Source organism: Meles meles, chromosome 19, assembly GCF_922984935.1.
Source record: "Meles meles chromosome 19, mMelMel3.1 paternal haplotype, whole genome shotgun sequence".
NCBI lineage: Eukaryota > Metazoa > Chordata > Mammalia > Carnivora > Mustelidae > Meles > Meles meles.
The window spans coordinates 13057293-13082767 of record NC_060084.1 but is presented as its reverse complement, the minus strand read 5'-3'; the positions used below and the strand labels follow the sequence as shown (position 1 = coordinate 13082767).

Sequence of the window (25475 nt, the reverse complement as noted above, 5' to 3'; positions counted from 1 at the left end):
TATGCTTTCTTAGCATCCCTCTTTGTTTCCTCAGTTTTGTAATCTTATTATTTTTAGCAAATACCAGTGAGCCTATAACCATGTGTCATGTGGAGCATTTCGTATTTTGGTGAAATGATGACAATGACGTCATTCGTGAGGACTTACGCTGTCAGACGCTGCTCCAAGTTTCACATGCGGGACCTCGCTGAAGCATCACCACCGTCAGCACAGAGGGTGCAGCTGGTGTCTCAAGCTCCACACGAGAACACTGAGCCTGGGCATGGCTAAGTAACATGCCCAAGATCCAGTGGTTGGAAAGCAGTGACGCTGGGATTCAAACCCACATCCCTTTCCTTCAGAGCCCTTCTTCCTAACCCATTTCCATCATCTTACTCTATTGGGGTTTTGAAAGGTTGTGCAGTGTCCTCCATAGCTATGATGATCTTCATTCGTCCCTTTCTTCTCCCATCAGAACTGCCATCTGATAACAGAAAATATCACATATGCCAAGTCCTTCCTAGTAGCAAAGGACACCCCTAAAAGTCAAAGAGCAAAGAGACACAAGGGTGTTAGAGCAGTTTAAAGCTTGACTTTGGAGAAGAATAGTCCAGTACCTTAGCAGCTGGCATTTTAATGTGCCTTATTCGTGAGTTCTATGATATACTTTGCTGCCTGGTTTTATGCCAAACATTGATTAATAGGCTTCATCAAAAAGAAAGCTCACCAATTCAGCCCTGGAGAACAACTTCATATCTTCTTTCCAGAGTAGCCAACCTGTGTCAGCAGGAATCAGGATAGAAATGGTACCCATCCACTGAAAACTAATGTCCCCTGACTCGAAATAGCACTTATACTGGTGACACGCTATCTTCGTTGTGAACAGAGGGTTGACCTGTGCTACTGGCTAGAGGAGGAAAATAAATGGCTGTAACAGGAGAGATGACACCGAAAGAACCTTCTTCTGAAAGGCATTTGCTTTTCGATAAAAGAAGGAAAAAGTGGCATTGATTTATGTCTTATTTGTAAGCTGAGTCTCATAAATGAGTAAAACTATGTAGAGTACTCCAAGACCACTAATTTGGGAATAAGGGCCAACAGCTGAGATGATCTGATCTAGAACTTTCTTATTTTCTCTTGTATCTGCCCCTCCATGTTTCCTAACAGCAGACAGGTATGAACCCCAGGCCTGCAATTCCCATAGGAGTTGAAATGCCAAGTTATGCGTCCATTTCTGTGTTCTGATGGAGTAAATTCTTCACCTTCCCCAATCTGAGATCCGGGGGTCGTGGGGGGGAGTGAACAGAGCAAAGGGGATCAGGAGTACTGGGGGGAAGGTTTGCAATTTAAAATGTGATGGGCAGAGTAGATTTCGTTGAGAGGTATCATTTGTCCAAAGACCTTAGGGAGGAAAGAGTGAGCTATGAGAGTCTAAGTGGTTAACAGAAATAGACTGGTAGGCATCACTTCCTACTGTATTAATGAGTCCTATCATGCATTTCAAAATGAGTTTGAGATATTAGCAAATGAAATTCCATTGATTATTATGAAATATTAACCCCTGTATTGTGTTCATTAATGAAAGTTGTTCATCCTCACTATAACATCATAGAAACTTCGCCCTTGAAAAACATTTGTTTTAAAAAATTACAGATTCCAGGAAAGATGCTGTACCTTCTGTTGGTATCTCAGAATTTGGAGATTAGAGCAGATCATTAGTATAAGCTTGTTAGAGAACTGGACTGTCATCCTGAGAAAGAGATACAAAGAATCTTCACAGAGCATTCAAAAGTGGAATTGTAGGTTTGCTCTTCAGAATCAGATTGCTTTTTGAAAAAAAGAAAAGCCAACAAACACCCAGCTGCTTTGATTCAAAAAAATAATGTTTGTCTCTGATGTGGAGTTCTGCAGTGCCAGCCATTTGAAGTCTAGAGAGCTTTGACAGGAGCAGAATGAAAAGCCAAGAATATCTTCACTGTTAACTTGTAGTCTTGTGTTGCAGGCACACAAAAAGTCCCTGTGGACGGTTGAACCCAGTGAGGGCATGGTTCCCCCGGAAACGGATCTTCAGCTGACACTGACGGCCAACGTGAACGACATCCTGACATTCAAAGACACGGTCGTCTTGGACATAGAAAATAGCAGCACTTACCGGATTCCTGTCCAGGCTTCTGGAGTTGGCTCCACCATTGTCTCAGATAAGCCCTTTGCTCCAGAACTCAATTTGGGAGCACATTTTAGGTAGGGAGACTTCCGGGATTGATCCTTACAGATACTAGAGGTGTTGCATTAGCTGAGCATCTCCTCTACCTTGAAAAACTTTTATTTCTTTTAAAAGATTGTATTTATTTATTTGACAGAGAGAGATCACAAGTAGGCAGAGAGGCAGGCAGAGAAAGAGAGAGGGGGAAGCAGGCTCCGTGCTGAACAGAGAGCCCGATGCAGGACTCGATCCCAGGACCCTGAGATCATGACCTGAGCCGCAGGCAGAGGCTTAACCCACAGAGCCGCCCAGGCGCCCTGAAAAACTATTTTAAGTAAACAGAACTGGCGTCTTTAGCCTCCCCTCCCTTTTCCTGTCTTTATTCTCCCTCCAAATGGGAACATCATCTGCCAGAAGACATTTCCTAGGTACAGCGTAGTGGAGTTCTCCAAGCTGTGTCCCTCCACACTAGAGAAGAGACTTCTGGAAGTGCATTTTTCTCTCAAACATATAGTGGCTTCTTTGTGACAAATTTAGAATCTCAGCCATGGTGTCTCCTCTTCAATTCCAATGCGCTGCTCATTCCTCTCCATGAATGTAGAAAACACAGATGCAGCTCGGTGGTGACCTGAGTAGAGCATAACTTGGAAGATTAAAAATGTATTGTATGTGATCAGTTCTTGCAAGGCTGGTAATTTTTCTGGTATTACGTCCTCTGCTTGTCTCCCCATCCAAGCACCAACAGTGGAGATGGTCGCACTGGACTCCAGCTGGAAAGCTAGAGACTCTCCATATTTAAATAAAAGGTGGTACAGGATAGACATCTCTGACTAGAGCAGTCTAAAGCCAGCTCTGAAAATGTATGAGGTTTGAATGCTAACAGGGGAGGATATATATGGGAGTTTATTCATGGCTCCTCAGAGGAGTCACATGGCTGCCGCTAGTGGGCTCTTGGGGGCCAGCTGAATCTGGTCTGTCTGTGGCAATACTGTGAACAGATCTCAGAGGGGTGCTCCTGCCTGGTGTAACAGGCCTTGAAACCAAGACGGACATGCTATACTTAGAGAGGATGTGCCTGACAAAAATCAGTTAGGGTTCCTCCCCAAAAGCCCATCCACACCCCTTTTCCTCTGCTCCATCTATAACACAGGACACTTGATGGAAACTACATTAACCAGTAGGCATGAAGTAACAGGCGAGTCAGATCGTTGAATTGCACATGTTTTCAGAGAAGCATCCAATTACAGTTTTTGTGTCAACTAGGTGTAAAAATACTCCTCTCCACCCATCTCGTGGCCATAAGCTAGGGCATTTTGTCATTGCATATCATGCTTCTATTTCCAAATTTCTTGTTAAGTGCACTCAAATATAATTATAGAAAACAATACACTGCACGCCAGACTTAATTACATGTTCTCCTTAGTCTCCCAATAGTGTCAGATAGCCCCCGAGGATTTTCTGACACTTGCCTAGAAATGGAGGGTTAGCTAATAGTTGTCTATGAATGCAGAAGCAAACAGCAGCTTTCAGCTGCCAATTTCTCCTCTGGACAAACCCTGCTGTTTTTCTTTTCACCATAAAATCATGATGCCAGCCACCTCCAGGAGAAGCATCAAAAGCAGGGGTGGGTAAACAGCAGCCCACTGCCTGCTTCTGTAAATGCAGTCTTACTGGCACACAGCCGTGCCCATTCCCACACAGACACTTTCTGGGGCTCCTTTCACACTACAATGGAGAGTTGAGTTGTCGTGACGGACCACATGGCCCACAAAGTCTGAAGTATTTATTATTCATCTCTTTACAGAAACAGTTGGCCAACTTTTTGAACGTAATTGTCTGAAGAAAAACCCATATGGCGCCTCTTCTGGTTGTGTATACTGGGGCCACGCCCTTGAATTTTCAGAGCTTCTATTTCTTTACCTATAAGATGGGAGAAGATATACTTACTATTGCTGGGTTGCTGTGAGGATGAAAGATACACCTACTATGTACAAGTGACAGAGAGTCTGCCTACTTTATAAATAGTTTATATTATTATTATCTCCCTAAAGCCTCGACTTAATTGTGAAGTCGAGCTACTGCAGTAAACATGCTCTGTGGACACATAATTAGAGAGAAAAGGTTACATGGGACAGCTGGCAGATACTCGTTATTTATCCGCTGCTTCAACTTACTTATTAGATATGATGCTATTTGTAATGAGAAACAGAGGGGATGAAGTCTGAAAGCCTGATGAAATTTTAAAAATAAAAAGTCCTCCATTCTGAGATGAGTTTTCTCCCTGGGGAAAAAAAAAATTTTCAATAAACTTATAAATCAGTTATTTTATTTTATTTTTATTTTTCTAATCTTTCTTGTTTATTTGAGAAAGAGAGACAGAGATAGCAACAGAGAACATAAGCAGGGAGGAGAGGGAGAAGCAGGCTCCCCACTGAGCAGGGAGCCTGATGCAGGGCTTGATCCCAGGACCCTGGGATCATGACCTGAGCTGAAGGCAGATGCTGAGATGAAGGCAGATTAATCAGCTGCGCTACCCAAGTGCCCCTAAATCAGTTTTTAAAAAAATACTAAACAAAATCATGTTTGAGCCAAGGTCTTAGAAATCCCAGTGTCTCACAAAGAGCCAATCAAGAGGTTCTTTATAAATATTGATGGTATAGATGAATGAACAAAGAAATGAATTCCTGAATGAAATAGCAGCATTGTTAAAGGACTACTCTGAGAAAAATGACCAATCCAGCTGAGGTTGTGGTCCATCATACAGTCCCCTTGAGCTCTGGCCGGGCTTGCTGGGTATGTGTGGTTTCTCTTCCAAGTGCCCTTCAAGTTGAGCACATCACAAGGTATTTTGCTCAGTCAGTGGAAATTTACTCAACAGGGGTTGAAATATATTTCTCCTCCAGGAGGTATTTTGCCTTCCTTTCACTCCTCAGAATCATTTCTCGTAAATTAGAGTGGTTTTCGCACATACTGTGTCTGTGTTCTGTGCTCCTTCCCTGGTGATGGCAACTCAGGGACCAGACCCAGGTGCCCCACTCAAGGCTGTGGACTCCATTATATTTTAATGGACATAAAAGTGTCCCATTACTGTGGTGCCTCCTCATAACCTCATCACGTAGCCTTCCTAAATTTAAAAAAAAAAAATAACGTCCACTTCTTTACTCCCTTTTTAAATACTTTCAGAGGAGTAAATTCCAAGTGTGGAAAACTGAACAGAATACCCCAAAGCTGAGTGCTCTCAACCCCTGCCTCCTCTTTTCCAGCCTGGACACATACTATTACCGCTTCAAGTTGACCAACAAAGGACGTCGGGTCCAACAGTTGTTCTGGATGAATGAAGATTTTCATCCACAGGGCAAGCTGAACAAGAAGGGCCTGGCTAAGAAGGGTCTTGCTAAGAGCCAGCCCCAACCTCAGGGCTCCCAGGAGTCCAAGGCACCCCTGGGCCCCGTGTTTCAGCTCCATCCCGTCAGAATGGAGCTGTACCCCGACCAGACGATCGACGTGATACTCGAAGGCTATTCTGCTACTCCCAGGGTAAGAGGATAGCACATTTAGAAGCTATTTTTCTCCTAAATAAATCTTTGCTCTATTTCTTAGGAGAGTCCCTTGACATTTATCTGAAGAAAGGATGTGGTTGCTCATTTCACACAGCACGGAGTTACCATGGCAGCACCCATTGCTCTCAGGGTTCAGCTCTGCTCAGTTTTCTGTTTGTTTCCACAGCTACCACGAACCCAACCTTACACTTGCCATATCAAGTAGGTTCTCCTCCCCAGGATCAGCAGGGACCAGCCAGCAAGTCTCTGGCAGAGGGACAGCCAGTGTTCAGCCAAAGCTAAGCCTCCTCTCAACACTTAGCAATATTAATTTCACATTTCTTCAAAAAGGATGTGTTCAGAGATACTCTCAGCCAACTCTCCTATCTAGGGATTGGGACTTCTTGGTCCCTTCCCTCTCAACCTGACACAACAGTTTCCTATTTATAACCATCATTGCTTTGTTTGTCAATTAAAAAGCTGAGTTACGGTCAGCTTTGATGTCCTGCTCATATTTATATCATCACTACTCTGCCTTAAACATTTAAGCAGTTCCAAATCATTGTCTGTTTATTCGTATTCCCTCATGGAAATTGGAAACTGTCAAAAAAAAAAAAAAAGAAACATCCTCAATCACACCTCTTCTACCTCACAAATGCAGGCTCTGTGCATGCGAGATGATCATGCTTGAGCTCCTGCTGGTGTCACCAAAGTAGGAGGTGATACCGAACTTTGTTCTCACGCAATAGGAAAGGGGAGAAATTGGTCTCCCAGCAGACAAGATGGGAAAGCCCGTCCCTTGCCTTAGCTCCTCTAGGATCACAGACTTTATTTCCTTTACATTCTTTCTTCACAGAGCATTTTCAGGCAAAACACATCCCTCAGTGCAAAAATGAAAAGGTTATTTCCCATCGTGGAGTAAATAATGTGCTCTTTCAGGGATTCAGCCAACTTTTCCCAAGTACGTACCCCATGACAAACCCCGTGCTAGGCACTGAGGCTGCGTGATGGCTAGAATGCAGCCCCTCATCTCAAGACACTGGCAGTCTGTTGCGGGAGCACATCTACAATGTTGTTCTCGAGAGCGGATCATATTCTTAAAGGCATTAAATCTGAGCAGCTGGGATTCTAAATTCAGTTTAAGATTTACTAAAAACTTCCTGGAATGTTCTTCCCTGTTGTAGTACATAATTGAGAAGAGACTTAAATTCATTAACATCCAAAACCTGAATATTCCTCAGTGTAAACTATTCGTGATATCACTTCACTCTAAGCCCTTTGTACTTTATAAAAATCTGGGCCTCTTGGGTCCAAAGAAATATTGGTTTCTATAGCATGATTTTTAAATACTCAAGAATGAAAGGCAACACTTTTCTAGCCATAGCTCCTGACTAGCTTGATAAGAAATCTTGTATCTACCATTGAACTTTAAGCCCAGGATGGATTTTACCTGCCTCGTCTGCCACTGTTCTGTATGTCCAGTCCCTAACCGTCCTGATACATAATACATGTTAAACTGAATGTAAATCAGTTGTGTCCTCAGAGCAGTTGGAAACCAACATGGGATCCACCCAGGACATAGTTGGCCAATCAGACTTTAATAATAGTGTGACAGAGAGCAATCCCTGAAATGCACCGCTCAGAAAAATGTGCTTTTTCCGTGGGGTTTCCAGGCAGGTAGTTGAGAATCAGCTTGCTGATTGTTGAGAAATAAGTTTTCGGAGCAATGGATATTCTAAAAGTGCCAGTGTATCTCCTCTACAGAAAGTCAAAGAAAAGCTGGTGTGCCATGCCATGATCGGGGCACAAAAGGGGAAGAGCTTGGTGATGACTGTGAATATCCTCTGTGAGTTCATAGCGCCGCTTATCCAGCTGTCCACGAAACAGCTCATATACCGACTGGAGAAGGTCAGTGCGGCTTGCTGCCCGGGGTGGGTCGGGGAGGGGTCAGCATGTTCACATTTTCATTTTGGAAGCTAAATTAATGGGAAGATTGTTGACACCCACACCCAGCCAGTGTTTTTTCAGCTTCAGAAGCCAATACACATTGAATTAAAACTTCTGAATCTGAACCTACATTCCTCTGAAATGTAAATTGCTATGGAAATTCTACTTCCATCATTCCTGATTTAGAAGACTGAAGTAAATGAAGGGGTATTCCAACACACTGAAAATGCATTTTAGTTGATCTTTTTACTCTAAGTAGATTAAATAAACATCATAGTATAGAAAAGGTTGGAGTAGAATTATTGATAATTATAATCGGTAAGAATAGGTGCCACTAGCCACCTCTTTGACCTCAGCCGTAGTAAATTCTTACTTGACACATCACCGGAGGCGAGGAACACATTAACTGTTGGGACTTCATCAAGATATAAAGCTTCTGCACAGCCATGGAAGCAATCACAAAACTAAAAGGCAGCCTGTAGAATGGGCTATATTTGCAAATGACATATCTGATAAAGGGTTAGTATCCAAAATCTGTAAGGAACTTATCAAAGTCAACACCCAAAGAACAAATAATCCAGTTAAGACATGGCCAGAAGACCTGAATAGACACTTCTGCAAAAAAACACATCCAGATGGCTAACAGACAAAACAAAATATGCCCAACATCACTCAGCATCAGGGAAATACAGATCAAAACCACAATGAAATGCCACCTCACACCAGTCAGAACAGCTCAAACCAACACAAGAAACAACAAAGGTTGGTGAGGATGCAGACAAAGGGGAACCCTCTTACACTGTTGGTGGGAATGCAAGCTGGTACAGCCACTCTGGAAAACAGAATGGAGGTTCCTCAAAATTAACACTAGAGCTACCCTATGACCCAGCAATTGCAGTACTGGGTATTTACCCAAAGGATACAAAAATGCAGATTTGAAAAGGTAACAACACCCCAGTGTTTATAGCAGCATAATCAACAGTAGCTGAACTATGGAGAGAGCCCAAATGTCCATCAAATGATGAATGGTTAAAGATGTGATAGAAACAGTGGAATATTACTCGGCCATCAAAAAGAATGAAATCTTGCCATTCATGAAGACACAGATGGAGCTAGGGTGTATTATGCTAAGTGAAATAAGTCAGTCAGAGGAAGACAGATACCATATGATTTCATATGTGGAATCTAAGAAACAAAACAGATGAACATATCAGAGGGGGGAAAGAAGAAGAGAGGGAAACAAACCATAAGAGACTATTAATGACAGGGCACAAACTAAGGGTTGCTGGAGGGAGGTGGGTAGGGGATGGGCTGGATGGGCGATGGGCATTAAGGAGGGCACTTCTGAGGAGCACTGGGTGTTGTACGTAAGTGATGAATCATTGAATTCTACTCCAGAAATCAATATTGCACTATATGCTAAATAACTAGAATTTAAATAAAAATTTGAAAAAAGAAAAAAAAAGAATAGCCGCCACTTAACTGAATGGTATCCACTGGCGTCAAGCTGTGCTTCGCACATGCACTTTCCCAGCTGTTTCCTCACGACAATCTGTGCTGCAGCTTCTGTTGTCGTTCCCATCGCACGTGTGGGGAAATAGAGATGCAAGTTAAGCTGTTATGCAGATCACCCAACAGCGCCTGAGAGGTATCAACTTAAACAGATTCACACTCTTTAATTTATGTGGCTATAAATGCCCATGACTTTATATGGCCATTAGGGACATGCAATGAATGGAGGCAGAGGATGGGGAAAGCTGGGAATGGTCGCTGCTCGGTGCAGGGGGTCAGGATGGTGAGGAGGTGGGCCACACTTCACAGCAGGATGTCACCTATTCCTAGGCAGACTTCCGTCCTAGAATTATGTAAAATCCAAACCAGAGACGTAGAGAATATCTCTTCCAAGTTGAGGACTGTATTGGTGCTGGAAATCTGGTGAAACAGCCTGACATAGTCAAAGCTAAGAGACTGATTGAGGTTACACACTAAACAAATTATTAAAATTATTTGTTTAAGATTCAATTTTAAACAGTGCCATGGAAAAGAGATAGAAGACTGTGAGAACATGTCTTGGAGACATGGCTGTATTTGTACATGTGGTCACAGAGGGCTTCCTTCAGCAAGGGCCTCATGCTGAGACTTGAAGGAGAAATAGAAGTTAGTCTGGTGACTAGGACAGAGCAGAGAATCACAAGCTGAGGGAACAGCACATACGAAGGGCCTGAGTTAGGAAAGATGTTGGGAGTATACAGAACTGAAAGGTCACCTTAGAGAATGTGCCCAAAATGACAGGAGGTCCATCTAGAGAAAATGGACAGAGGCCAGATGAGTCTGGCATGACTGGGAGGCATGTTCTCAACTTTGGGTTTTGTTCTGGGTGGCCATTGGAGGGCCATAGGCAGGGAGAGGAGTGACATGGTCAGGTTTATTCATTGGATTCATACTGGCTGCCTAATGGAATATTTATCAAGGCCTACCACATACCAGGCACTGTGTTGAGACTAGGGATAGAACAGTGAGAATAGTCCCTCCCAGAAGAACCTCACAGCCAACTGGGAAAACTAAGTATTAATTAAGCTGCTGTTCCATAGTGTGGAACATATGTAATCAAAGCTAGGTCCTGACATGGTGTCATACAGAAGGACTAAGTTTGGCAGCGCCTAGCTGATTATGGGGCAATCCACCAGGAATCCTTTTGTTACCTGGAGACTCGCAGGGGAATGTTCAGGACCATTGTTTCTGGTAGTAGATTCCATTATATTTTGTTCATATTAAACATCTCTTGAGCATCCACTATAGATAAAGAGCTCTGCTAGGAGATGAATAAGGGAGCTTATAATCAAGGAAGGGGAGGGCAGGTGTACAAGTTCACTTCAAGCCAACAGATAATTTGGGGGCACTTACATCATATTGCAGCAAAGACACAGCAAAACCCTGGCTTAATAGGCTAATGGGGAAAGTAGACTTTGAAGAAATAGAATAGGGGTTTCAGCTACAGGATGGTCAACTGTGACAAGCTCTATGAGATATATAAAAATTAATACTACGTGAGTTCCTGCTTAGTTATTACATTTTCATTGCTCTATCTTAAAATTTTCCTTTTAAAGTAATCAGGAGAGAGATTTATTGGCAACAGCTGCACCAAATTCAGTGGCATTGCATTTCCTCTAAATTTGGTTATTCAGAGAGAATTCAGTGAATATTTATTAAATATTTTATGCAAGACATTACAGTATATGTTAAATATGCAGCCTGGTTTCTTATTAGATTTTTTTTGTGTGAGCCTATAAACACTCATAAAAATGTGTGCATAGTGTTCCTTTCCTTCTTTTTATATCCTGAAGCCTTAGGGATTTTTTAAAATTCTTGTTTAAATCTCTGTTATCACTAGAATAAAAGAGCAAATATTTTGAATGTGGTAGCGACTTATTGAATTAAGAAACAAATTATCATAACTCTGTGTTCGTTTGTTTTTGCCCTTCTCTTCTTCCCCCCAAATATCATAATTGTGAACTCTGTTCAATGACTGTGTTTTTCATTATTTCCCACTCACATGTAAGCCATATCAGGGACAATGAAGGAATGCAACTTTATTACCCAGCATGCACAAGAGGCCTGTTGGTGTTGGTGTTCCGAGTTAATTATGTAACACCCAATTATCTGTCCTGTCTCTTTTGGGGCTCAAGGCAGTGGGTCTGATTTAGGACGTTAGACTCTAACGATACCAGCCCTGCCTATGGGAAGAATTCTTCTACAACTGTTTCCTCAGATTTGATCTACTTTATATGTGATACCATTCATAACCACACAGATGAAGCCACATCTCTGTGGAATTGAAAAGGTCAACTGAAGGTAGCAGCCAGTTTGCTTCATGAAGTCCAGCAGTAAATCCTGTCTCCTGATATGTGGGGAGAAAGACAACCCAGAGAGAAGGGGTTATTTTAAAATAGAATGGCTCTCTGTGCATCGACTCCTTCTCATTGTTAACCTCTAAATGGCCTCTTGCCAAAACCGACCAAGTATGGCTTCTTTGCGTCATGGCTTCCTGAGGTGGCAGAGCTGTCTGAAGGAAGGTCACTGGGTGGTTAGCCTTTGTATGGCCCCAAGGTGCTGCTTCATCCCTTCCCCAAACTGTATTATATCATCTGCAAATACAAGGTGAAGTCAGTACCTGTATTAGAGGGAGGGAAACAACGGCTGGCATCTCATGCCAAGTGCCAGACTGAACCCCTGAAAGAACTCTGGGCGTGCACAGGGGACCAGTGGAGTACAACTAAGGCAGAGGAGGCTTAAGCCAGCTATTAAGGACTGAATGTTTGTGTGCCCCCGAACCCCCGACCCCAGATTCATAGACTGAACTCCTAATCCCCAGTGTGATGATGCTGGAGGTGGGGCGCTTTGAGAGGTAATGAAGTCGTGAAGACAGAGCCCTCAGGAATGGGATGAGTGCCCTGAAATTCGAGACAAGAGAGATGATCTCCCTCTCAGCCATGTGAGAAGATAGCTGTCTAAAGCCAGACACCAGATCTGCTGGCACCTTGATCTTGGACTTTCTAGCCTCCAGAACTCTGAGACATAAATGTCTGTTGCTTAAAGCACCCTGTCTATGACATTCATTATAGCAGCCCAAACTGACAGAGACATAACCGACTCTGGTTCCCCGAGCCCCTCCGAGCTAGAACCAGGGAACAGGGACCACAGCAGAAGGAAGACTGTGTCAAACAAAGAAGCAAGGACAGAGTCAGAAGGATTTAACTGAAATTGGAACAAGGAGAAAAAGCAAAACAATGAGGCCTGGTGAAAACAGGCTAGAGTTGTGGGCATGATTGGTGGGAGACTCTCTTTGGAAGCCGAAGACTGAGCTTGTGGTTGCCTCCTACTGATATTAAAGGATACCCTTTCCACAGCACACGAGAAATAACACAGGCTCCCACATCAGAATGAGAAAAATGTTCAGCTCAAGATCCATTTTTATGCTTTCTGCAGTTGAAAAACTAAATTTGATGTGTCTAAGAAAGTGAAAAGAAGCTTCTAAATCAACTATCCCTGTCCTACCAGGAAAAATGTACAGGAAATGGTTGTGAGCATTTGTCACTGTAACAATATATTGCAAACATATAAATTTTTGCAAATTGGATATTTTAAGCATAGAAGAAATATTGTATAAGGAAAATGTTCTGTTCGTTATAATGAGGTAGGGTTCTTCAACAAGATATCACTAATTTATTAAGTTTTGTTTTGTGATACTAGAAAACTATAGTAACAGTACTATCCAGAGGCATGGCTTGTATAGGTGTGTTTACCCTGGCGACAAGAGAGTAAGAAATCTAATCCGTGTTTTCTAGCTTACATCAGTTCAGTTCATTTATCAGTAATCCACTATAAATTGCAAATGATTTATTTAAATCCGTTCAAGAGGAAAAGGCAGAGAGCAAGGATGGGTAAGGAATGAAAATTCTACTGTTAACAATGAACATGAGACTTTGATTGCTAAAGGCTTACTATTTTTACCATAACTCGCTTTCCTCTTTTCCCTCTTTTGCAGAAACCTAACACTATCCTGGAACCTGATTACCAGCCCTTGGTTGTGAAGAACATTTCCACCCTGCCTGTGAATATGTTACTTTCAACAAGCGGACCCTTCTTTATCTGTGAGACTGATAAATCTCCCCTGCCATTAACTCCCGAGGTAAGTTGACAGAAGGCTGTCCTAACGAGCTCCTGGGAGAGTTGTGTGTGGGACAAAGGAAGAGAACAATGTCAGTATACTACCCAATTTCCGCCTAGACAGATAGAAAGAATTCAAGAAACAAAGAGGGAAGAATATAGAAACTTTTAAATGTCATAGACTCCGATGTCAACCAACTGTTAGTAAGAGTGTAAGAACTTTGGCTCATTAAGATGATCCTTCATTCCTGCCTATTGGAATCTCCAGAAAACAGTGACTTCCCACTGATGACATTAGAGATCTTTTAATTCTACTTTCTCAAATCGGACCAAAGCTCCCTACTCTAGCCAACAGGGAAATAGTTAAAACCAGTTCCTGGACCAGAGAGCCCATTTCCAGATACTAAGAAATCCAAACCGGGCTGAAGGAGAAGGCTGTGAGCTTACTGAGCCCCTGGTCTGAGGCAGGATGCAGTAGTCTCTAAATATCCCTACAGGATCACCGCCGTGGTTCTTTGCTGGGCATGAGGACGCCAGTGGAAATGGCCAGGCCATGGGGCAGGTGGCACAGAAGAGCTGGAGGGAAGGAGGGAAGGAGAAACCAGATCCACACACCAAAACACAGCTTCCCAGGCTAGGGAGACAGCTCATGAGGGAGTGACATAAAGGAGGAAGGGAGGGCAGGCCCGACAGTGCGATCTCAGAAGAGGGAACCTATGACTGAAGATTTGCCATGAGCCTCACTCAGGGAGATGGATCCTGGGGGGAGCGGGGGGACAGAACTGCTTAGGGAGAGGGTTGCCTATGGTACCCAGCTGGTGGCTGTAAACTGCATGACCGCACTCCCCTCCCCCCCCCCCAGTTTTTTACTGGGTTACCTTCAAACCTGAGCTGGGAGAAAAAAAACAGCTAAGATCTTTGAATAGAGGAATAAAAGAAGAGGCAGAAGAAAAACCTACTGCCAGGGAACCTACAGAAGGAAGAAGACCAAAAGTATAAATGTTGTTCTCTATAGTCTCAAAGAAATGATAGATGGTATGACCTATCTTTTAAAAAAAAAAAAATCTTAAAGATGAGATACAAGTGTTCTAAGTGGAGACAAAGACTAAACTCAGAGCAAAGGAGAACAAGTGGGATGACAAAATGAAAATTCAGACATGACCAGCTTTCTCGGTCTGGGTGGTAGATCAGACCCACTCTCTTATCCCTCCTGAAACTTGAAGATAAAAGTAGAAATGATGAGAAGGAAAAAGCCCAGAACAATAAAATCAAGTGGGAAGAGGATGGAGATAACCAGATAATGAGAGATTTGAACAAATTCTAGAAGAGAGAATAAGGATGGAATGGGTTGACAAAAAGCCACAAAAACCTGCATTCTAGAAAATTCTCCAGTGAAATCGCAAAGATGTTGGAGTCATTCAGCCTAAATAGCCCGAGCTCAGAGGTAACAAGTGTGAAGCAAGCACTAGAAATAGAGGAATTCCACGTGCACTAGACAGCTGTCCCTCCTGACCCCACACAAAAAATATGGGCAGCTGGCTCTTATCCTAAGACCTAAAGATAAGTGCTCTTCCCCAGAGAAACTGATAAAAATGTCAGGGGAAATTTGATGTTTCTAGTGTGAGTTTCACCCCTTCAGCATTATGCCTGGCGTCTGGAGTATGTCCACAACTTGATCATCCCTTCTCTGCTCAAGGAAGAAGCTGTTCTATGGACCAGCCCTATAATATGAATTGAGACATGGCAGCCTCTGGATTGTTGGGATGCCAGGTTGGGTCAGGAACTACCGCTTCTTGTAGTAACTTTTAAAGCACAGTCTGACCTTTCATATTATTTGCATGTATAACTTTAATAAAAGCATATGTATAGTTCAAAAAAATAAAGAGCCCCTAGAAATCAATAGGAAAAATACCAATAGCCCATTAGAAAAAGAGACAAGGGAAATGAACAGAGTTCACCGAAAGAAAAATAAAGCAGTTCTTAAACATGAAAATGTGCTCAACTTTAATTACATTAGAAGAAATGAAATTCAAATTACGATGAAACACATTTTTTTCCTATCAGATTAGCAAAGAGCAAAAATTGGGTAGTTCTCTGTGTTGGGAAGGCATGTAGAAACAGTGTTGGGGAAGGCATACATCAGGTGATATGGCTACAGCTGTTAAAATTTAAATTTAAAATTTTAAATGCCCATACCCTTTGACTTACTTCTTCTATTGCTAAGAATTTACCCTTCAGCTGAATTTACCCTTCAGCAAGGATATTCATTGCGGCATTGATTATCAGAGCAAAATATTGGGAGCCAATATCTATCCGTAGGAGACTGGTTAAGTCAGTGTTGGCAGAATTTTATGATAGAGTAAAATGCTGCTGCAAGGCAACTCCATATGCTCTGATGGGTGATCTCCCAGTGGAAAAAGCAAGTTGCGGAACAGGAGTGCACAGTATGCTCTCGTGTGTATAAAAAATTTAAAAATACATACATGAACATGATTTTCTATTCACACAATATCTCCAACAAGGAAAAGCAAGACACTTGTGACCTTGGTTACTTCAGGGGAGGGGAACTAGTTGGCTTGATTAAGAGGTTTCCATTTTTTAAAGTAAGGCCATACCTTGTCCTGGGACAGAACGTTATGAAATATTCAACAGGGAGACATATCTTAGTTCCTGGTCTTACTGATACCCAAAGAGTTCTATGGTCTCTAAGCAGAAAAGAAGGGGCCCATCAAGGGAGGAGTTTAGACTCAGCACAGACTTCTCCACGATAATACCTAATGCCAGATGACAAGGGAGGGATTACTACAGAGTTTTCCAAGAAAGAGCAACCCAGCTACTGTCCTTTGAGTGTAAAGACAACAGACAGACACTGTCAGAATGCGAGAATCAATGAACACAGCATTCAAGACAACTGGGGCCAGTGAAATTACAGCCATGCAGGAGAAGAACCAAATAAAGTAGCCGGCAATGGAAAGCCCTCTAAGGGAAAGACTGGTGGGAAGCACTGAGCCCATTCAGCTGTAGAACTGAGACTACACGACTTTGGTGGTTATGACTTGGGAACAGAATGTTTGAAAGCTCTCCATTTAAAAAGGAACACTACAGCCAATAAAAATTAGGAGATACAGGGAGCATAAGTGTGTTGATATTTCCTTCCTTTTCACAGGCGGCATCAGTAAGCTATTATCTATATTTGAAACTGCTTAATACTTAGCTATCTTCTTTCTTGATCATAGGGATACTAGTAGTAATCAGCATTCATATACCATACTTGCACCGTGTGCCAGCCACTACTCTGAACACATTACATAAATATTAACTTGTTTTAGGCTCTTAAAAAAAAAGTAGGGACTGTTATTACCCCTATTTCACAGATAGAGAAGCTGAGGTCTAGGAAGGCTGGGCAGATTTCCTCAAATTCACAGACCTGGTAATGGGCAGAAGCCAGATTTGGACCCAAGCAGTCTGGCTCCAGAATCAGAGTATTTTTTTCAGGTGTTTTGTTTTTGTTTTTAGGAAAAATCCAAATATTTAAAAAAAATAAATTAGTCTAATTTCATTTTTTGTAAAAACCATATTTACCCGTCCGTTCTGTCTGGACTCATGTTTAAAAAATGTTAACTCTGAGAAATAATATGTGGTGACATTGTGGATGAGTTTCTCCTTTCTCCTCTTTGTGCTTTTACACGCAACACAGCTTTCTGCAGCCGTGTATCGTTTCTACAAAACGACAAAGGGGAGAAAGCTGTTAAGTCGATCTTCGAAGATACTGAAATGGCGGGCATCGCAGTCACTAGTCCTGGACATGGCGGCAGCCACAGGAATGCGCTGTCGGTGTGCCCTGGCCGCCCGCACAAGTGGCCGGCTGTGCTGGCCGACGGGATGAGCTGACTGAAGGGTCCCTGCCCTCCCTCTGGTTCTTGAGTCAGGTGATTGGCTTTAGCCACCAAAGCCATCTAATCCTGTCACACTGAGGTGCACAGGGAAAGACCTGAACCCTCAAACTCCGAACTCCGCTGAGAGGCAAGAGCTCTGTAAAACACTCAGTCCTGCCTCCAACTGCCTCAGGGCACTTTCTGCAAAACCAGGAGGTGTCTTTCCTGCGGTTAACTGTGGGAACTGAGCAACTCCTGGGAAAGCCAACTGGTAGCCAGGCTTTGTATCCGAAGGTGTTCCAGGGGCCTTGGCGGCAAGGAACACATCAGGATTTGAATCAGAGAGAAAAAAGGATAAACACCGTCCGCTAAACAAACTCTGCCAAGCTCCCGAGTGTCATTTTAAGTTGAATGGAAAACAGCAGAAAGTAGCTAACACAGTGCTCAAGAATTAGAATTGCAGACAGGAGTAAAGAAATTAAATTGCCTCATCCATCCCTTTCTGGGTCATCCGCTCCAGAGCCCCTCCCCAGGGCTGTAGAAAGCTTTTTAAACATTTCTTAAGCAGCAGATTTTCCCCACTTGTCTAGGAAGAGCATTTTAAAATCAAATTCATTTTCAGTTAAGAGTATTTTATAATAGTTATTCATTGCAGACTTTCCCTTTTGCAAGTCCTCAATCCTTGTCATTCCACAACTATTACCCAAATCCCTTCCTTCAAATGATTCCTATCCAGATTCTCCTTGCTTTTGTTTCCAACTAATAAAATATGTGTGTGTGCATTTATGTATATTGAATACCTATAGTTATTGATATAGTATAGATATCTATATAGATTTAGATATACTAGCTATTTAATTATGCATAAGTGTGAATATATAATTAGGGACCAAAGAAGTGTGGATATATATGCATTTCGTACTAATCTGTGTGTACAGATGTGTGCATCTGTGTTTGTGTATGTGCACCAATACATATAGATCACTTTGGTTGTCCTGTTTCATGGAGCTTGTTGGAAGTGCACAGTACAAAAGTTAGTAATTCCCCATTATCTTGCTTGTAGCCTATTAAACTGGAGATTGATGGAGAAAAAAAGTTGCTGGTTAAATTCGACCCTTCCTACAGAAACGATTTGAACAACTGGGTGGCAGAAGAGATTCTAGCGATCAAATACATAGAGCACCCCCAAGTAGACAGTCTCAACCTGCGGGGAGAAGTGAACTACCCCAACCTCAGCTTTGAGACCACGGAGCTGGATTTCGGCTGTATCCTGAATGACACCGAGGTCATTCGATACATGACAATCACCAACTGCAGCCCCTTGCTGGTGAAGTTCCGCTGGTTTTTCCTGGTGGACGACGAGGAAAATCAGATCAGGTACCACGTGCCCGGCAGTCCCTCACAGCCCTTCTCTGCTGGTCATTCTCCTCTCCTGCAGGCTTTGCACTGGGTTTCCTGAATTCCATGTTCTAGTCTTTTCGAGTTTCCGTTCCGACAGCTAATTATTAACAGAAAGAACAAAGGGCCTCAAATCATGGTTCATCCTAGATTTTCGAACAGGAAAAGCAGATAAAACATCTTTGAAAGCACCAATTACCCCCAGATTAGCAGCACAATAACTATAAGCCTGCTTTAATTTTGAATCCAAGTGGTTGGATCATTAGAAATTTGCTGCTAAAAAAATGAAGTCTTTATAGCATTCTCTTAAGCATTTCAAACCCAAAGCATGAATCAAGGATTACGATACAGGGAATATGTGCTGCACTGAGCTCCACGCTCTGCATATTTCAGTGGGTTTCAGTCTACCCCATATATACGCACACATGTCCATGCGGACATATATATCTGCACAAGGCAGTGGGAGGTGGTGAGTGCCGAAAGAGGAAAGCCGTCTTCACAATATTTGCATTTCGAAGTGTCTCTCTGTTCAATTAAAAGCTAAATCCAAACTTAATTTGGAAAACACTCTTTAAAAGAATATAAACAGCCTGTTTCGGGCCCCAGGAACATTTTCTTGGGAGTCCAAAGCCTACTTCTTGGATGTTCAGCCGGCTCTGTGTTCGGCACCTGAACGTCCAGTAGCCGCTCTGAGAAGCGAAGGCTCATGTTGTTTCCTCGGCTTATCGGTACTTCCCGTATGCAACCCTCATCTTGTCAATGACAGCCAGCTTTCCCCTTCCCTTGCTTGTTACCACGGTAACCACTGCTTGCTCTGGATGTCTTCCGAAGACATCTAATAGCACTGAAGCCGGGCTGGGGCCTGAACAACGGGGCCTGCTCATTAGGTGCCAAGGACTGTTTCGGTTTGGGATGAAATCAGCCAACCTGACCTAATGAGCTTTGAATACCAGATTCTGTGAAGTTATTTTTGATGTAACATAGCGACATGAATTTATTCTATCTGGGAGCAAGGGACATGCTTTGTTTCTTTTTCATTTTTGAGAGGCCATTTCCATAATTAAAATAATGGTGTTTTGAAAATGTGCTTGACCAATCCTGGAGATGATGTGCTTAATTTTTCATTGGTCTGAATATCTTTTTAACCATTTACCCCCGTCTTCAGGATCTTCCTATATCTCAATACCAAACTTCTGCTTATAATTCATTTGTTCACTCATTCACTCAGGAAACATTTGATAAGTGAATCTTTTTTTTTTTTTTTTTTTTTTTTGATAAGTGTGTGAGGTGTCAGGGATATAAAAGTAAGACATTATCCCGGGCCTGAGGCTCTTGGGGAAGCGGAGGGAACATGTGATCACACCAGGCTCTGAGGAAGGACAGAGCGGGGATGACAGCCAGAGGGATCCAAGAAGTCTGTCCTGAGAAACGCAGTTCAGTGTCTCCGGCGGAGCCACGAGGAAACACTCTGCCTCACAGGAATAGCATGTTTATGTTGCTGGGATTCATGATTCCATTCTGTCACAAGTGACAGGAAACCTGATCCCAAACAAAAACAAAAAGGAAAGGACATTCACTGGCTCCTACAACTCAAAAGTCCAGATTCACTCTGGCTTCCGGCCCAGCTGAAAGCGAGGCTCAAACAGTGTCACCAGACCCAGGCGCCCCATCCCCCAGCTCTGCTCTCTCTTGTGTGTTAGCCAAGTTCTCGGGCCAGCTTTTCTCCCCTGGTCCGCACATGGCTGCTGACACTCCCGGGGCTGCATCCTTGCAGATCTGAGCTCCCAGAAAGGAATATTAGGCCTTGTACCAGAACTCTCTGGAGATTCACTCTGATCAGACCAACTCAGTCCCATTTCCTGTCCCCTCCCCAAGTCAGTGGCTCCACGGAGGGTGAAGCACTGATCAGCGCGGGCCTGGCTCACCTGCCCCACACCAACGGCTGCCGTGGTGACCTCAGAAGCCCATGGACTGAATGGGGTAGGAGTGGGGCAGATCTGCAGGCAAAAGCCGACGTGTGGGAGGACGAATGCTGGAAGGGCAAGGAGGCCTCTATCTACAGTGTCCGCAGAGGGCCCGTCAGCACGGCTGCTGCACAGAATTCACCGGCTGGGAGAAGCCAGGGAGAAGTCTGGGGTGTAGAACAGCAGTCGTGAGTGAGAGTCCTGGTGTCCAGGATAAGGCGTTTACTCTTGGAAGTAGTGGGGAGATTTGTAATCAGGAGGCAACAAAGTCTGCTTTTTTTTTTTTCTTCAGAAAGAAAACTCAGCCTCATTCAGCATAACTCCCCAACCCTCCTTCAGAAACACCTGCCTTCCTTGCTTTGAATAACAGTGCGCTCTCCTGCTTTCCTGCTTCACCCCTCGACCTTCCAGTCCTCCTCAGCCAGGAACAGGTGCGCTGTGTGGGGGACGCAGGGCTTCCTCCTAGGCGCCGCTCTTCTTGCGAAGGCAGTTAACCCCTGCCGCAGAGGCTTCTGTGCCTCTCCACCTAGACCCTCTGCTGGGTCCCGAGAGCATCTCCTTCTTGACCTCTCCTCTCGGGTATTTCTCGGGTGACTCATGTCTAACATGGGCCATGCCTAAGTCAGTACTCTTCGCTGGCCCCTCCCTGCCTCTCTTCCAGGGCCCCCCGTCGCCCAGAGTGACAGCGCCGTCCTGAGAGGCATCCAGATTCCTTTCCGTCCCTGACCTCACTCAGCAACCCATCACCAAGTGCTACTATTCTGCCTTCTCAAACCCCCTCCTTCCCATTTCCATGGTGATTATCCTAGTTCGGGTGCCGTCCTCTCTTCCCTAGACCGTGTTGAGCCCCCAGCCGGGCTTCATCACCCCCCAGGTAGCCAAGTGATGAACAGATCATCGCCGGGTTTTCAGCCTTCAGTGAGCACCTGTGCTTCTTAGGATGAAGTACAAAATACCTACTGTGCTCCGTAGGGCTCAGCGTGGGCCATCCCTATGCTCCTCCCTGGCTTCTCACTTCGCTCTACCCTCCCCATGCCACCCTTTCCTGTCCAGTGCAGTCCTGTCTAAGCCCTCGCTCTGTGCTGCAAGCTCTCTCCATGCCCCGCCTCACCAGCCCCTGCTCCCTTGTCAAGTCTCAGCCCCAGGAGGCTTCCGTGGGAAGCCGTCTGGAGACCCTTCCCTACCTGACCTCTCTTGTCATAGACTCTGGGAGCCCATCTCCTCCGGGACACATCACACTTGTAATTATGGTCCAGAGTCTGATGTTCCAGCTGGCCCTTCAACCCCTTGAGGCCAGGGAGCTCCTCTGTCCTGTCACCTCTGGATCCCACAGCCCAGCGCAGAGTGGGCAGCACAGAGTAGGTCTTCAAAGGGTATTTTCTAATTTGTGACTGCTCCCGCCACCCCGGGTATTTGTGGTAAGGTAGAATCATTTCATCACTGATTAAAGATTCTTTTCTGTCGGCTTCTTGGCATCTGTCAAATGGAAAGGTTCAAGGTATAAATGTCACCTTGATTAGGAAAAAAATGCCACTTGCCTTTTAGACAGGCTTTCCCTGCAGGCAGTCTGAAAAACATAAGCCACTCATTGGCTAAAGGTCACTTTTATCAGGTGTCCAACACTAACCTTTCTTTTCCAATTAGAATTCTCCTAAGCCTCACTATTAGTAAGAGAAACAGAAGCTTGGAAGAGGATGCCCAGACACTCTCACCATCTCTCCCTGTCACACACATGTGTACACACACGCGTGTGTGCATGGGTGTGACTTTGTAGGCAATCCTGACCGGGCCATTTAAAGCATCTGTCTTGTTTGAGCATTTTTTTTTCCAAGTTGGCCCTCGTGTCACATAAAAGAGCAAAGAAAGAAACCACATGGACAAGCACACTAAGAAAGCGCTCTCTCAGAGGAAAGCCGGCCTTTGTCTTAGACTCCTGCTCATCCCCGTGAGTTCATGAGCGTGACTGGGTTCTGGACTCTGGTGACTGACAGGCCAGGCCATGTGTACACACAGACATCATGAAGAAGCTGGGGTGAAAATTAAGGTGTGGGTGTGTCTGTGGGTAAGAGCCAGCAGTAGGAACATGCCCCTTGGGTCTGTCTCTTTGGCAGGACTGCTCAGCTGGTAGAGAACATGCCGCTTCACTGCATCCGTGGGAAAGACACACACAGGGTAGCCCAAACGCGAAGCACCCTTTACCCCTTGGAAGCCAGAGAGAGCCACGCAGATGCTGGCTCAGCTGCTGTCTCTGCCCTAGCTCAGGGCCGCAGAGCTGAGGCGATGCTGAAACTAGGGCACGTGGCCAAGTGGTCTCCAATGACACTGTGGCCTTTTATAAAAATTTATTTTTTAATTTAAATTCAATTAATTAACATATAGCATATTATTAGTTTCAGAGGTAGAGTTCAGTGATTCATCAGCCTTCTACCCAGTGCTCATTACACCACATGCCCTCCTTAATGCCCATCACCTGGTTACCCTATCCCCTCACCCCCCTCTCCCCCCAGTAACCCTCAGTTTGTTGCGTATGATTTAGAGTCTCTTATGGTTTGTCTCCCTCTCTAACTTCATCTTTTATTTTTCCCTCCCTTCCCCTAGGATCCTCTGTTTTGTTTCTTAAATCCCACATATGAATGAAATCATATGGTGATTGTCTTCTTCTGATTTAGTTATTTTACTCAACATAATACCCTCTAGTTCTAGCCATGCTATTGCAAATGGAAGATTTCAATTTTTGATGGCTGCATAGTATTCTATTATATATATATATACCACATCTTCTTTATCCATTGATCTGTCGATGAACATCTGGGATCTTCCCATGATTTGGCTATTGTGGACATTCCTGCTATAAACATTGGGGTGCAGGTGCCCCTTCAGATCACTATATTTGTATCTTTGGGGTAAATACCCAGTAGTGCAATTGCCAGGTTGTAGAGTAGCTCTATTTTCAACTTTTTGAGGAACCTCCATGCTGTTTTCTAGAGTGGCTGTACCAGCTTGCATTCGCACCAACAGTGTTGGAGGGTTCCCCTTTCTCCAGGGTGGCCTTTTTGTTTCCAAATCAGATTATAAATAAATAAATCAAGCACAGGGGCCTGAGGGCACCGAGCCCTGCAGCAAAGGAATGTGTGTAGTTCTCACATTGATTTTTCTGCAATGAGCATCGGTTGTCCAACATTGTGATTAGAAGAGGAAGGTAGAAGGACTGGGAGGAAGGTCGGGGAAGCCTCATTTCTGGATGCTTCCATCTGTCTCCATCATTCCTCAATTTCTGTTGTCCCCACAGTGGAACTGTCCTAAGACATATTCGCGGTCATTTGGGTCCTGAGCCGTGGAGTCAGACATGGCTGGTTGCAATCTGGGCTCTGTCCTCCTGGCCATATGACCCCGTGCTCCAGTTTTTTACTTCCCTGTAAAGTGCAGATAGCGTAGACACCTAGAAGAGATGTCGTGAGAATCGAATGAGATGTGTCTGTGACGTGCACGTGTCTCCGAAATAAGAAAGAAAATCTGAAACAGGTGGCTTTCGGTTCTCCAGGGGTCCCTTCCTCTTCTTCATTCCTTCACACCAAGTGCCACTAAGTGAAGCACTCCCCGGGACCCTAAAGCGTTGGAGCTCCAGGGTCCTTAGACACCAAGGTGACGGACCCAGACCCCTTCCTTTCTGACAAAGGGTAGAAAGTCCTTTCCTATGACAGGCTGTGTTCACCAGGGCTGAAGCCAGGCAGGTGCACCTTCCTGTCCTCTTCACCCCAGTTCTCCACAGCCAGGTTCTTTAGTTTTCTTTTGAGACAAAAACAGCTTTATTGATTGCCTGGGGGCATGCCCCGGGTATCCCTCCGTGCAGCTGTCCCAAGCTGCTCAGCGAGGCCTGCCCCATGTGACCTTGGATTCCCCTACCAGCAGAGCTCTTGAAGCTGTGCCTGTCCTGTAATACATGCTCAGTAAATGCCAGCCCTGACAGACACCCCTTTACTGAGGAAACCGAGGCGGCTACTGTTAATTAATGTTCGTTCATTAAATGTTAATACCAGACCATGTTTGAGAAGCAGCATCCCAGGGGTGGCTTTGACACATTTTTCCTGAAATCAGTCTGAAGCCTGAAGCCTGAGGACTGCAGGTGCCTCTCTCTGGCCTAAACTTCAGTCCCTTCCATAAATATCCCTCTCTGTTCCCCACCAGCCCTGCATGCCTCAGAATGCTTGAAGCTCCTGCATTCACAGTTTTCTTCTTTTGCACCTCCCAGAGAAGTTTGGATAAGCAATAAAAGCAAGCAGGGAGCCTGGCACAAGAGGAAATGCAGCTCTGATGAAGGAGCAGAAGGGGCCAAAGTGGGAAGAAAAGCTGTGGCCTCAGCCGGCCTTGGGCACAACGCCGAGTCAAGCTCCAAGCCCTTCCAGGCCCCTTTTTTCTTCCTTAACTCTCCCCAACCTGTTTCTCAGCCAGGATAATTTCACAGCCCAAGGAATGAAGCCAGTGGGAATGGGGGCTATCCTCCACACCCTCCTCCTCATATCATCATCAACTAGTGGCTTAAAACAAAATAATAATGTTATTCTCTTCCCGTTCTGGAAGTCAAGAATCTGAATCCATTTCACTGGGCCGAAGCCAGGTTGTGGACATGGCCAGGCTCCCTCTACTCCCTCCAGACGCTCTAGGGAAAAATCTAGGAATAGCCTCCTTCTTGCCCTTTCCGGCTTCCAGAGCTGCTTTCCTGGCATTCCTTGGATCCTGGCCCCTTCCTCCATCCTCAAAGCCCGCAGCAGTCTTCCCATCATTCTCTCTCTGCTGAGATCACCACATCCCCTTCTCTCCTCTCGACAGTGGTATCACGCTCTGCCTCCCCCTTGTAAGGACACCTGTGGTTATACCATTGGCCCCACCCAGATCCATCGCCCCA

The 25475-nt window shown here is 44.4% G+C and overlaps 1 protein-coding gene across 1 annotated transcript in view; it reads left to right on the top strand.

Moving 5' to 3' along the window:
• The window catches only part of HYDIN (HYDIN axonemal central pair apparatus protein), a 301936-nt gene that overhangs the window by 133207 nt on the left and 143254 nt on the right, over window positions 1-25475 (top strand). The window contains exons 18-22 of the mRNA XM_045986716.1: window positions 1982-2220; window positions 5446-5719; window positions 7486-7629; window positions 13214-13357; window positions 18274-18587. Coding sequence (XP_045842672.1) covers window positions 1982-2220; window positions 5446-5719; window positions 7486-7629; window positions 13214-13357; window positions 18274-18587 — 1115 coding nt within the window. The remainder of the gene's footprint in view (window positions 1-1981; window positions 2221-5445; window positions 5720-7485; window positions 7630-13213; window positions 13358-18273; window positions 18588-25475) is intronic.